Here is a 16,174-nt window from a genome sequence, read left to right as displayed (position 1 = left end):
TTTTTAATTTTTCTTGTTTTGTTTTTGTTTTTACTCTTTATTTTTCCACTTTTTTTTATTGTTTTGCTATTTATTTTTTCTGTCAAGTTTTTCATCAAGTGAAAAGTACAAAGTGATTTTCAAACAAAACAAATAAAAATTTTTTTAATTCAAATTTTTTATGCTGTTATATTCTTGTAATTCAAAAAAAAAAAAAGAGAAAAAAGAGAGTAAAGAAATGTAAAACGACAGCACTCAACTTACAAACATGTGGAAAATATTTTGAAATAAAAAAAAATATAGAGAACGGAGAAAATTTTTTTTTAATTTTATAAATAGCAATCAGATGGCGCGCGTCATAATTTTGAATTAGTGTCATGCATTTTTAAACAAATTGTTTTATACTTTTTATGCATAAACCTTTGAAATAATAAATATTTCAAGTAGATAATATATTACCGTTATCAACTCTTTTAAAAGTGCCAAGTGCTCAGCAAAACAAAAAATTCAAAAAGGAATAAATTGCGACGGTAACTAATTACCATTTTAATAATTGTAATCGTATTAAAAAAAAATTACATTTGTGACTTTTCTTTGAACCGATTAGGTACCTAAAATACGTAGACATTTTGCATATAGGTATAAACATACATTATATAAGTGCGCGCAACAAAGAATAGAAATAAATCAAAAATAAATTTTACTAACGGTATCTTTTTGTCGCGTCTCGCTTTAAAAATCGTTTTTTTTTTATTTTTTGATTTTTTTTTTGTTTTTACTTCTAACACCGAACATTTATATTTTGTACATCTACGCCATATGTATACTATTATTACTACTGTTATATAATATGTGATTATGTTTTGTTATATTTGACGTATGTATGTTTAACAAAATTAAGTGTCAGATTTTGTCTAATTTTTCCGTTATATTTATAATATATATGTATCTATTTATTTGAGGTTATAAAATATTAATTATTTTAATTATAAAGGTGAAATTAAAATTTAATTTTAATATTTTTATATTAATTATAATAATACTTTTATTTTTTTTTTGATTGACAGGTAGTTTAACTGATTGCGGATTTCTATTTGAGTGAAACAGTGAAAAAAAATAAAAAAAAAAATATAATTTAATTCAAAAAATAAATTATTAATAAAAATATTATATTGCACTTTAAACATAACCTACAATTATTGATTGCTTTTTTACAAATTTAATTATATTTATGAAATTTACAATATAATTATCACCTGTCACCTTTTTATTGATCATTTTAATTATTACTATTGAAGTAATTACATTAATTAAAGAAAAAACAAAAAAAAACTGGTTTTTACTAATATAATAGGAATGCATATTAGCATGTTCAGATTTGTGTGCAAAAATATTATATTTAAATTTATATAATTCAAGCAATAAATATGTAAATATTTAATTTTCACTATAATTCTTGAGTAATAAACAATTAAAAACATTTAAATATATGCAATTAAATATAAATTTTCTTTAAAAATTAATTCTCTTATACTGTACGGAAATATGTAAATTAAACTACATAACAAAAAAAAAAATTCAAGCAAAAAAATAATTTCAATGTTAAAAATTCTGGGGCATTTATAAATGTTGATTTTAAAATATTTTACTTATATTTTTTTTTTTTATTTTTTTGACTTTCTAAATTGTTACGACATTTTAATATGACTTGTTTTACTCTGTTATTTTTCTACTTTCATGTCAACTTATCAAAATCTGGACATGCGGTTGACATATAGAAAATTTTAAATGTGACAGAAGATGTATATAAAATAAAATCAGAAAAAGAAAAATAAAATAAAAAACAAAACAAAAACAAATCTACCAAAATGAAAATTAATTTTTATGAAAAGTACATGACAAGTGAAAAATAATTTAAAAAAAGAAAAAGTAAAAGAAAACAGACAAAATACTTAATTTGCAAAAATAATAACAAAAACAGACAAACAAAAAAATAAGATACAAATCGTTATTTCAGTTTTGTTTTTCTTTTTTGGTTTGTCAAAAAAAATCATCGAACAACACAAATTGTACTTGTAACCATCAAGCGGACGAATTTTTAAACACAAGATATAACAAAAGTGGTATAACGCGTGGCGCGCGCTATATTCTTATAAAATAAATTCCAATTATATTTTTATAACAATTAATTTTTATTGGCATTAAAGTTTGAAATAAAAAAAAAAATTAAATTTTTATTAAAGAAATTAAATAAATTTTTTTTTTGTTTTTTACCTCTTGTCATCAGTTTGAATTTATGATCCACTATCAGTAATGAAATTTTTTGATTTTAAAGTGTTTAATAAATAATTTGTGAAATTTAAAAAAAAACCAATTAATTAAAATTAATTATTAATTAAGTTTTTAATAAAAAATAAAAGAGAAAAATTGGCAAAATAAAAAAAAATATTTTGTTACTTAGTTTATTGTATATTTTTTTAAGTATATAATAAAAGTATATATATAAAAAAACATATATATATACAAATATTTCAAAAAGATAAATCTTTATTTAATTTTCGGGTGCCTTTTAAATATTAAAAAAAAAAGAAAAAAAAAGAAGTTATATAACATATTAAAGTAAGTAAAAATTATATAAAAGAAAAAAATTGTCATTAAGTGAAAAATAGAAGCGAATTATATGAAATTTATAATTATAAATTATGACCAAAAAAATATTTTAGGATTTTATAAAACAAAAAAAAATCAATTTAATTACTTAACTTAAAAATCAAAAAATTTTAATAATTTAATAAAATAAAAAATATTTTCTCTTAATAAATTTAACATTATTTTATGAAATTTCATTGAAACTACTTACACGTAATAAATAAACTATATAAATTGACACTTATATACCTATATACATTTTAAATTTTAATATTTAAATTAAAACCATTGAAACAGATGAGACAACATAATAGCCACCGAATTGGATTAAATTTCATAATGATCAAATCTTCAATTCAATTATTACGAGTATCAACATAAAAATATCTGGATATTTGGTTACATAAATCAAATAATTCTCTCTATATATTATAAATATTATTTTATATATTTAAATATTTTTAAATAAAATCAGCCAAAGTGGATTTATCAAATCATAAAAATTATAATATTCAATATAATAATTGTAATAATAATAGCAACGATATTGGCAACGCCAATAACTTTAATCATAATTTCACCGACGATAAAATGCTGACGTCGGGTAATCATCAATACATAAGACCGGAATATTTAACACCTTTGCCAACAACGGTAAGTTATTATTATTCTTTTCAAATTATTATATAGTTAATTTAAAATAAAATTGATTAAATATTAATTATAATAAAATAAAAAAAAAAAAATTATAAAATCTTAAAAATATTTATTGTTCTATTAATTACATTCGAATTTTTATTTAAATAATTTACAAAAGATGGAATTCATTTTAGGTCCGGCTTCAAAATGATGTTTTAAGTAGTTGAAATAAATGAAATATTCTTTAGTAATGTGCCTAAACATAGTTCAAATTGCTGTTAGTTTAAATCAATTCCTTAAGTTTTAGATATCGAATTTCAAATAGAATTTGATCTGTAAATTGTTTGCAATTTTCGAGTAAATTATTTTTATTTTATTTTTATTTTTATTTTATTTATTTACACCAAACAAGGTGCTAACATAATTTATATTAATTTACAAAAAAGAAACTTATTACATACAAAATACAAAAAAAAAATTGCTTATGCTTAATACACGAAACAAGAAAAAAAAAATATTACTAATATTTAACCTACAAACAATAAATACATAACTGCTGATGCAGCAAAATTAGAAATTTTAAGTATAACAAACAAAAGTGAATCAAAAGAAAAAACACAAATTATAACAAAGTACAATATAGTGTAATATGATATTATAAAAATTTACTAAAAAAAGTCAAAAATGTTTCTACTTATGACAATAAAAAAAACTATAATTAGGTCAATGAATTACTTAAAAATTGTGGTAGGTTATGGTTAGTATAAAGTGTCAAGAATTTTTTTTTTGAAAGTGTTCTTGGAATATGTAGGTGAAAAAAGATAGCTAAAACGATTGAATACAGTACAACACCTATTAATGGGCTCATTTTTACCATATTCAGTTCTATGTGTCTGTTCTTTTAGAAATTTAGTGTGCCTAGTAGGCCTGACGTCATTATTGATAATCATTTTTCTTTTAATGAATTCGACATTTATAACGCCAGTTATAACGTCAAACGTGAAACACGAAGAAAGCATAGAACGGCGAGATTCAAGGCTAATCATATTTAGGGACTGCAGCCTAACTTTATAGGAAGGGATACTATGAAAGTCATGTGGATCGTAAAGATTTCTTAAAGCAAAAAGGAGAAATTGTTTTTGGACGGATTCAATTCTATTACTATGTGTTACAAAAGCGGGATCCCAAATAATACTGCCGTATTCTAAAATAGAGCGAACCAGAGAACAATAAAGTGATTTTGTAACACAGATATTGTCAAATTCTCTGGCTCTACGCTTTATGAATCCCAGCATCTTGTTTGCTTTGGAAATCATATAATCATAATGTGCATTAAAATTTAATTTGCTATCTAGAATGATACCTAAGTCAGTTATGTGGTCGACGCGTTCTAAGGTGGAGTTTTGAAGAGAATAATTTTGGCAAACGATTGAACGCTTTCGTGAAAAGCTGATAATATAACATTTTTTAACATTAAGGTCTAATTTATTAGCACTGCACCAGTTATCAAGAAGTACTAATTTCGTTTGTAGGTAGTTAGAATCAGATATATCATTTATAACGTGGTACATTTTTAAATCATCAGCGTAGGTTAGATGAGAAATACCCGATAGACAATGAGAGAGGTCAGAAATAAAGACATTGAAAAGAATAGGACCTAGATGACTTCCTTGAGGAACACCGGAATGAACGCGAATAGGTTTAGATTTAATCCCCTGGAATTTAACGAATTGGGTTCTCCCCGAGAAGTACGATTTGAGCCAACCTAGTAGAGGGAACTTAAAACCAAAATTAACTAGTTTACGCTCCAAGGTATTGTGATCGATGCGGTCAAAAGCTTTACTGAAATCCGTATATATTGTATCAACTTGAAAACCTTTTTCCATTAATGAAAGAACGTCAGATGTGAAAACTGTAAGATTTGAGGTTGTCGAGCGACCAGTTCTAAAACCATGTTGCTCTTTATTTAATAATGGATTGATGACCGGTGCAAGTATATTAGTAACTAATTTTTCAAATAATTTTGGGATAGCAGACTGAATAGCAATACCTCTGTAGTTTTCTATCGCTGTTTTGTCACCTTTTTTGTGAATTGGTATCAGATACGAATTTTTCCAAGCTGATGGAAAAACTCCGGTGGATATAGATCTGTTAAATATTGAAGTAAGAGGGTTTGACAAGGTGTAGCGACAATTGTAAAGAAATATTGGTGGCAGAAGGTCAGGACCAGATCCCTTCTTAACGTCTAGACTACTGATGCCCTGAAAAACATTTTCTACCGATAAATGAAAGTATTCGAAAAGCGGGTTGGTATTATTAACAAGGGGTGAAGGATTGAAATTAGCATTATTAGAGGGTAACTCAGGGCGATAAATTTGTTGGAAGTTGTCAGCAAAAAAGTTACAAATTTCCGTGGGAGATGAAGACATTCTGCCATTCATACACATCGAAATCGGGTAACCTGATGATTTACGTTTAGTATTAACGAAGTCGAAAAACTTTTTAGGGTTGCTCATTATTGCGTTACCGATATTTTGGACATAATTATCATATGCCTCGTTTGCCTTAATCTTAAATTCATTCGCCAACTCATTATAATCATTTATAAGTGAGTTGTTGTCATTACCAGAGTGCTTAATTTTATGGTACAATTTATTTCTCCGGTTGCGTAAATGTCTTAAATTACGGTCTAACCAAGGTTCTTTTAATTTGTCTTTTCTACGGATTTTCGGAATATGGTTGTCAATTATTTCAAAGATAATGGAATAAAAATCATAGATAATATTATCTAAATTATGCTGCTCCAACAACGTTTCCCAATCAATTATACTAAGGGCATAATTGATACCGTGGTAATCAGCGTTCATAAAATCATATACAATTTCGTTATTGTAAGTATTTGAGAATTTATGGTTGGAATAGGGTAGTTCTAAAACCAACGCGTTGTGATGGATTGAGTTTCGGAAAAGATTTTCTTCGTCAGTGGCAGAACGAACATTAATGGTGTCATAAGCATTAGAAAATGCTAAATCCAACCAATTACCTCTACTGTTGGGGTAACGAAAAACCTGCTGTAAGTCGTTCCCATAAAAAGTACTAATGAGGTCAAAATCTATGTCATCCATGAAATTGATAGGAAGAAGTTGGTTATCAAACTCATCGATGACAAAAGATAATGATGGTCGATTGAAATCACCCAAAATTACAATATTATCATCCTCATTCATAATTGTGAATATATCGTTACATATTGCAAAGAAATTATTGTATGAGGACTCGTCAGAATTTGGAGGAAAGTACACCACACCTATGTAGGTATAATTTTTACCTGAGTGAACTTTAATAAATTGATGGTCAAAAGTTGAAAAAACCCTAGATGATACCAATTCACTTGGTACATGATTATTGGTGGCGATTAAAACTCCGCCCCCCCTAGATTGACCCGTGGAATTATAATCACGGTCATTTCTATATACGGACCAAGTGCTATCAAGTATTTCTTCATTTTTGAATGAATCGTTTAACCAGGTTTCAGTGAAGACTAGAATATTAAAATTGCATGATTTGGCGTCAATAAAAAGGTTTTTTAGTTTACCTCTCAAACCACTGCAATTATGGTAAAACATATTAAGGAGCTTAACACTCTTATTGGTATTGTCAATTAAACGTATGAGATTATTTTGACGTGCATGGACGAAAAAACTTATGCTCGTTTTCCCTTATTTTTTGCAGATATTCACGTCTTTTACTCACAAGTTGAAGCCGATAAGCTTCCAAGTCAGCTTTAGCATCTTTAGTCGAAATCCCCTCAGAATCATAGTATTTAAGAAACAGTTCTAGTAGATCCCTATAATTGTTAGGCAAGCCTTCTTGTCTAATTGAAACCTTTAAATAAGTTTTTGTCTTGCCCTCCATGCAGATATTGTTATCTTGGTCATGCATATATGCTAAGAATAAGCGTACGTTATTCAGAACACTAGGTTCACGGAAACGAGACAACGCGTAGACGCTGTCTCCTTGTATCGAATTTTGCGTCATACGAACTATTGGAGGAAGAAGCGGATTTACAAAGTTGGGAGAGTTCTTATTAGTAGCAAGGTCATTGTTTTTATCATTAATATTAGTATTATTATTATTATCATCATCTTTAATATAATTATTATTACTATTATTATTATTATTACTATTATTAATATTATTATTATTGTTATTATTATTATTATTATTACCACCATTATTATTATTACTGTTATTATTATTATTATTATTATTATTATTATTATTATCATCATTATTCTTAACATTGTTAAAGTTGCTACTTACAACATTATTACTATTATTATCATTATTCTTGTTAATATTATTATTATTACTATTATTAGCACTATTATCGGTAGTACTGTTATTGATAGTATTATTATTATCAATATTATTATAATTATTATTATAATTATTATTATTATTATTGTTATTATTATTATTATTAGTATTATTATTATTATTATTATTATTATTATTAATATTGCTATTATTATTAGTTTTAACATTCCCGTTGCAATTAATATTATTACCTATGTCGTCATACCGATTAATTGTATGAGAATAAACAAAGTTATTGTATTTTTGAACCTTTTGGCTAGATGAACCCAACATATTGTTAACTGCACAATCTGTTTCAGTCTGAGTTGAACTAGTTTTAGAAGTGTTAGTAATACTATGTTTTTTATTATTGAAAAAGTTTTTTGTTTTGTTAGTAGTTGAGGAAGATATTTTGTGAGTGTCATTACTATGTCTAGGCAAAGTATCCTTAATTATATTTGTAGAAACTAATTTAGAACTAGAAGCTGTGTCATACCTGTTTTTCCAACGAGTAAGAGTTAAGCTCTTAAAATTGAAAACCTCCTTCTTATTACTGAAGAACCAATCGTACTTTTGTGGGAAAACTACTTTGAAGCATCTGTAATTGATCTTTCTCTTATTACGCAACCTCGCAGGATGAATTATATCGCAACTGTTGGCCGTTATTGAAAAGTTGCTTTGAAAGAATTTATACTTGTTTCAATTAACAAACAAGTTTTTAAGAAAAAAAAGCACTTGAAAGTGTTACTAGATACAAAATTGAGTTTAAATTTAATTTTATATGATTTATGTGTGAAAAATTAATAATGAATAAAGTTATCAACACTATATTTCATTTAAAAATTTGATACAGTTTGAAATTTCTAACTTCAAAAGATTGCTTTTAACATTCTAAAAAGTAATAACATTATTGTAGAAAATAATGAAAATTTCCGACGGAAAAACATGTTTCAATTTTAAATAATTTAATTATATTTTAATCAAGATAATTTATTATACAAAACCGTCGGCTTTTTGTTATTTTTGAAATATAAAACGTATATAAATTAAATAAAATAAAAATTATATTCAACTGCATTAGTACACTAAATCACCTTTCATATATTAAAAATAAAACAAGCTGTGATTAGCTAATTTAGTTATAAATTAGCTATTTGATTTTAAATTTTTAAATTTGAATTTTCGTTTTATATAATAAAAACAAATTTTAATATGCTATTAATAAAAATATACTTATACAATAATATTTACTTTTTATTTATTTCATTTGTTTTTATTTATTTTTAAATAAAAATTATTTATATATCTCTACATGTGTTAAAATAAAATTAACAAATAAATTCAAATTTTATTATTTATATTTGATGGTTATCAATCAAGGTTGAAAAAAAAATGCAGATAATTCAAATATTAAATTATCTAAATGAGTAAAATATTTAATATGTGCATATTGTAGCGCCCGTCAATTTATTGTTCAATAAATTAAAAGTGAAAAATAAAAACTTTTTTAAAATAAAACTATTCAATGCCAATAAACATTTGTTCTTCGGCTAATTATAACTTAAACATAATCTTAATTACATAATTGAGTATTAATTTTAAATCAATATTAATTTAATAAAAACATAAAGAAGGCATATGTGACGTACTAAGCTATAAAATTTGATAAATTTCACGTTTGTTTGTTGAGATCATCTATTTGATATACTTTAACTTTATTTTCATTGACGATTCGTGGAATAGATAATTTATATTGACCATCGACAATAGAAATCAGTTTTGGAAAACAACATCGGACTTGCAATTGATGATAATACAAGCTAAAAAGGTGACCAATCGAGTTCAGTGATGCATCTACCTAAAAACAACGTCTAATTTATAGATTCAAATAAAAATTATTTATGAGCAAATATTCCAATTTTTGTATTTTTCATTTAATTTCGAAATACACCTCCTATTTTGTGTTGTCCCATTGCAATGATGATCATCAACTAAAACATAAAAAAAACACAATTAATAAATAACAAAAAAAAAAATAAGTTTTATTAATAAAAATTTTAAAATATTTTAATTTACAATTAATAACTAATATGTATCTTTTTTTCAATAAAACATCAAAAGAACAATTTAAAGAAAAGAAAAACATAATGATTTCGAAAGCATGAAACAGACAGGGTCTTAAGTAATAACAATAAAACTCATATAACAATTATGATTGATTTTAATGCGGCATTTTTTTTTTTAATAAAATCTACCCATAAATGGTGTCATTTAAAAAAAAAAACAATTTTGTATATTTTTTAATCAATTTAAATTTTATGAAAATTTTTATTTCAATAATCATGGCCGACCTTATTTTTTTTTCAATATTTTTACGTTATACTATTTATATAATAATATGTTTATTAGTGCTTTTTTATAACTTCCGTAAAGTCTATTTTTTCTTCAGTAAAAAATGCTTAAATATTAAATTTTAAAGCCCAAAATTTATTAGCTAATTTAGGTGAAAACGTGTATAGATTTTCATTTTAGATAGAAAACATGTAATAAAAAAAATATTAATTTTTTTTTTAATACTTATTAAATTGATGGGGCTAATAAAAACCAAAATAAAAATAATAACAACGGAATAATGCCGTATAAAAAAATTCATAATATACGAAAATATGAAAAAAGGACAAGGGAGGGGTGGAGGGCACGCATTTTTTTTTTCAAAAAAAAAAAAAAAAAACTTCAAAATACCATTGAATTATCATAATTGTCTTTATGAAATTACAGTTATGATCAGGCTGTAGTTATTTTATTCATGATTATCATCCAACATCAAGCATTGCGTAAGCTAATAATCAACGTTCCAGTCCAATACAATGTTTATTGAGTACCTAAGCAACTCTAGTATCTTTAGGACTAATTAGTTTTGCAAATGTAACATTTTTATGTCAATTTTGTATTATTGGAACACTGTTTTGATACATATTATAAAACTCGAAACTAATTGATATAAATTTAAACTATAAGGTGTTTATAACATTTCATTTACATTTATATATGAAAAGCCATCTATCGGAGTACTAATGATTAATAAAAAGTTGCGACTCTTATTTCCTTGTATTTTTCAGAATATTGTGAACTCCTAAAAGGAACGCAAGAATTATAAAATAAATTTCCATTTCTTACATTTGAATTCTCATTTTTGAAAGTACGAGTATGTTATCTATAAAAAAAACATTTATTCGCCACCATCTTCGAGCTCATCGTCATCTTTCTCAACGACTTCTTTAATAAAAATACCTTGAAATATAAAGAAAAATTTTTTTTATATATTTAATTTATTCAAGGAATGCGGTTCTTTTATATGTACATATATATATATATCGTTAGATATACTCTTTTTTGTATGTTTTTGGAAATTCTATATTCAAAGATATTATTATTATTTTTTTTGGTCAGATTAAGGTAATAATTTTAATATTTATAAATAATAAAAAAATTCATAAAGTAGATAATATTATTGATAATATAACAAGTAAAAGTATAAAAATGTATAATAATATTTAAATTTGAATATAATATAAGTGTATTTAATATTTAAAGTTATATCTTTTTTTATTATAGATAAAAACCCATAGTTATACTTGGAAATGTGCACATTTTTTTTCTTTTAAAATGAATATCTAATTCTAATATCAAATAAATATCTTGAATAATTTATGTATACATATATCCAATATATATATATATATATATACTCGTATATATTATAATATACATTTAAGTAAAATATATAACTTTATGTGTAATATAATATAATAAAGTATTTATCACTCAATAAAATTAATGATAATAAATTTTAATATTATTAAATAAATAATCCGTAAAATTTTATTAGATTTACGTATTAAAAAAATATTATCAAAAATTATTCATTTTTTTTTTCTCAAATAGATACAAAATTTTAAATAAAAAAGAAATTCTACTTTTAATATTTTAAAATGTGCTACCATATTTGAAATTAGATAATGTTTTCTTAAATATTTAATTATATAACAGCATAACACATTGCTATAACTTTTATAAAAGTTTGAAGTAAAAGTTTTTAAGTCAAAGGCGAATAATTGGATTAGCTGAATGTGATCTGGTGTTACTTCGCGGGACCTGATTCTAAATGAAATGAAATGATCTGGGCCTTTTTAGTGTTTGTCGCTTATTATCGGTAAGCCAAGATATCCATAAATATTTAACATAGCCTTAAATTCATATTCCTTTAATTGCTACCTGAGTAATAAAATCATATTGCGGCCTTATAGTTCAGTGTTAATGTAGAGGCGAGACGTAATGTCGAAATTCCGAAGGAAATCTGCTCCGAATAAAAGTATCCATGAAATTCTTCAGTTGAGTCGTTCCTTGCTTCATTCGGTTGAGCCATATTATGAACAGGCAGTTCTATATAAAGATTGGAGCACATACAAAATCAGTGATGGTCGAAAACAAGAAAATAAAAGAAAAAAGTTTGATGATATAAATGTTACTGTTATAAACGCTGCAAATATTTAATAAAATCATATTAATTTTATGTTTTTTTCAAATATGTATATTATTATACACAGCTTAAGATTTATTATCCAGTTGTATGTACTTATTTCTTCAATAAAAATTTTATTCACAACTTTAATTTTAAAGAAATTCTTATAATGAGTCATTAATTCCAGTAATATTAATATTTTCTTTCTACATACATTCTTTTTCTTTTAAATGAATTAATATTTCGAAAATGACATTCAATCAAATTCAAACAAATAATTTCAATTTCAAAATGTCAAATGTGTCAAATGTCAATATGTCATAAAATTTATATCTTTATAATAATAACATTGATTTGTTTTTTTTTCTCATTTTTCTTTATAATATTATACAAATACTATTTAATTACTTACATTAATATAATTTATTACGAAACAAATATATTTTATATATATATAATGACATAAACATATAAAAATTCTTGACAATTAATCATTTTCCTTTCAATTGTATACATAGATAATTTATCTCACTGTTGGTATCTTTAACACAAAAAAAAAATAATTAACTGCGCCTACAATTAATTGTTCAATTTCAAATTATAATTTTTAAAGTAAAGAAAAGAAGTGTGTGTTATAATGTTAACAAATGACATTAAAGATATTCAATAAGCGTAATAAACAAAAAAAAATACAAAAAAACACTATAATAGTTGATTAACTCTAAGTTTAGTAATTATTAATAATATTTTTTCCTTCAATAATGAACTCGTTATATGAATAATAAATAAAAAAGAACAAGAGTAATAAAAATTATAAATCAAGCAATAATAAATTAAAATAATAAAAATAAAAAGAATAAAAGTAGTAAAAATACTTGTCAATAACTTGTTTACAATAGTTATGTTGTAAAATAAAAATAAAAGTTAACATTTTCATATTTGTATTTAATAAACAGTTTATTCTTTTTTATTTATTTATTTAAATCGTACTTAGGTACGCTTTATAAATAACTGGCTTCATACCAGTTAATTGTTTAAATAAAAAAAAATATTTTACAATGCTCTTTCATTACTTTTATTACAAATCATGATTGTTTTTCGTTGTTTTTTCCTCTGCTTTTCATTTCTTTAACTACCATACCTTTTTATTGTCATAATTTATCACTTCCAGTTTACGAATAAAAATAAAAATGTACTGAAAATAAAAAAAAAATATTAAAGTTAAAGTGACTACAAAGACTAGACATAATTTTTTTGAAATTTTCCTTTTCCCATTTTTTTACTTATACTTGATTTTAAAATTGCATGTATATGAGTAGGTATTGTCATATAAGTATTGTGTTTATCAGTGGCAAAGTTGCATCAGTTAAAGAATGGTTGAGCAAAAGAATTATCATAATTTTGTCGAAATGCGATTTTCCCTAATTGGTGATAATATTTAAGTCACTTTTAGACAAAAGTATAGCTATCACAGTAGCAGTTTTTGTAATTTGAGTCCATAGATGGTTCAGAAAACATAGTACAAAAGAGTACTAACGTATTTGACCACAACAATAACTGCTAAAAGGCTTTGATTGAATATACATAATTCCGAATCTCAGACGGAGATCAACTCAGAATCAATTTATATGAAATTTTCAGTAATTCGCTTGTTTCATAATTTTCAGATGTCAGGCTATCTGTATTTCAGATGTATCTGTAGGGTCTGGCTAACAAGAGTGCAAATTTTTTTGAATGCTAACAAAAATGTTACCGTTATACAAACTCCTACGGAAATACGGAAGAAATAATCAAAAACTTTCAATTACATCATTCTCTTATACACAGCTCGTCACTGTTTCCAATTGTCAATTTATGTTCACTTCCAATTAAGATTTTTACCATTTAATGCTGTTCCGCCTTCATGAATCCGCGATTCATGTTTTTTCTTTCTTTTGTTTTTCTACATCGATTATTATCAATTATTTTTATGAAAAAACGTCAATTTCTGACAGTTTTTATTTGTAAAACAAAAATAATAACTTTTCATCTTAGTTTTGATTTCTTTTTTGTTTTTTTTTTGAATAATGTAGGTATAATGTAGGTATCTTCTCTTTGATCGAGATTCTTTTTTAATGCTTGAACTTCTCCCAATATTATATAAATAAGAGTATTAATATTTTAAGATTAAAAATTAAAAAGATAATGCCGCCATTATACCAAATATGATACATTTTACATTTTTAAAAGAAAAATAAAAATATAACGCTTTCTATATGATTTATTGTTGTTAATCAAATGGCACTCCTTTCAAAATTACTATTTATTTTAGTCTGTCTAAATTATAAATAAGTCATTAAAATTACAAATTATACTTCTTTTGATTCACCTCATCCGCTTAATTACAATTTTTTGAGATAGATTACATGACTGAATTTTCAAATGTTTATAATATTAATTTGTTATATAAAATAAGTTTATATAGAAAATACAAATATAGTTAATAATAAATTAACTTTTATTCCATAAACGTATAAGAAAAAGCAAATTAAAATTCAAATCACAAATTATTATTGCAATTGTCAATAGATGGCGCTGGTTTACATAAGGAAAATGAGATGAAAATGAATTGGGTTTTTTATTTTATTACTAATTGTTAAATTCAATTTGAATGAGAGATTAAAATTTCTTACTAATTATGAAAAAAAAAAATATATTGTTATATACTCGTAAGTTCTAGTTGTAGAAAGCAGTCGTCATTCTAATGTGTGAGTTTGTCAGAGCTCCTTGTTGAACACCTTTTTCCACATAGAGGATTATTTCATTCGCTTAGCAAAAAGTAAGCTCATCCATAATAAACTTGTTCTACAAATACGAAAAATAAATAATTTTTATATTCGAATTGAAATCAAATGTTATATTCGAATTAAACACATCAACAATGCAATTTTCAAATAATCACATAATACATTGATGCTGATATTTGTAAATTTTGAGAATGTATCAATTTCCTTTACAATTCTTTACGGTTTGCACAAGCATTAATATGAAAGACATAATTTTAATTTTGCAAAAAAATTGAAAAGAAATTTATTTACATTGTAAATTTATGCAATTAAAATGCATATTTCAAAGAAAAACTTACATACTGGCAAATATATGTAATAATAAGTATGTCAAAATTATAACCATCTTAGACAAAATAACTCTTTTTCCACTTTCGAACCTCTCATAAAAAATTAAAGAAAACTTTAAGTATTTCATTAATTTAATACCCAATTAAGATTCTTATGTTCATATAACCATAATGTTGATTCACTATAAAGATAAAACTCCCTTGATTGCAATTGCAATTTATAATAAATGAAATATCCTACAGGAGGTGTGGTATTATCAATTTAGTTGGTTAGACGAAAAGAAAATAAATAAAACAAATAGTTGGAAATTTAATATTCAAATGTATATATAAATACACACTATAGCTCCCTGCATATGTACTCGTACATACCGCAAATATTATATGCGTACTTGCTACATACAATTGCATTTTATATAGTAACATTAAGTATACTTAAGAGTTTATTTGTGGTATTTGAAATATAGTGAAAATTATTTAGTTAAAATGAGAAGGAATTTTAACTGTGTACTTTTAAATGAATGTTATTTTAGAGTCCCATGTGGTAAAGAGAAAATGCGAAAATAATAATTCTTTATGTAAAATTCATTAAATATACAAAAAAAACCGGAAATGAATTAGAGGATATTATCATTTTTAATCTAAATAAGAAATTGTTAGCATAAGTTTACACACATAAAGGATATTACGAGTATGTACTTACTTAGTTGTCTAACGAGAAAATGAGTGGTTATTATTATTATACCCGGTATAGAAACATTATTAAGCATTAATTTTGTGGTTGTATTTATTATGTTTACAAATGCAGTTATGCACAAGTATATTGTAAAGAAAAATTGTTGATTTTATACAAATTTGCTTGTAATTCTAGTTGTATAGAACTAGAAGTTGATTGTGTATAGAAGTTGATC

At 24.1% G+C, this 16,174-nt stretch overlaps 1 protein-coding gene across 2 annotated transcripts in view; it reads left to right on the top strand.

Moving 5' to 3' along the window:
- The first annotated feature begins 2,547 nt into the window (after nt 1-2,547).
- LOC129614897 (zinc finger protein Elbow) overlaps nt 2,548-16,174 on the top strand; it is an 84,209-nt gene continuing 70,582 nt past the window's right edge. For both annotated transcript variants that reach the window (XM_055529867.1, XM_055529863.1), the window contains exon 1: nt 2,548-3,282. Coding sequence is in view for 1 of the 2 variants with exons in the window: in XM_055529863.1 (XP_055385838.1) it covers nt 3,220-3,282 (63 nt within the window). In the remaining variant the exon portion in view is untranslated. The remainder of the gene's footprint in view (nt 3,283-16,174) is intronic.

Source organism: Condylostylus longicornis, unplaced genomic scaffold (assembly GCF_029603195.1).
Source record: "Condylostylus longicornis isolate FDR11 unplaced genomic scaffold, ASM2960319v2 ptg000005l, whole genome shotgun sequence".
Taxonomy (NCBI): domain Eukaryota; kingdom Metazoa; phylum Arthropoda; class Insecta; order Diptera; family Dolichopodidae; genus Condylostylus; species Condylostylus longicornis.
The sequence above is the reverse complement of the archived record's forward strand: the minus strand, read 5'-3'. Positions and strand labels throughout refer to the sequence as shown.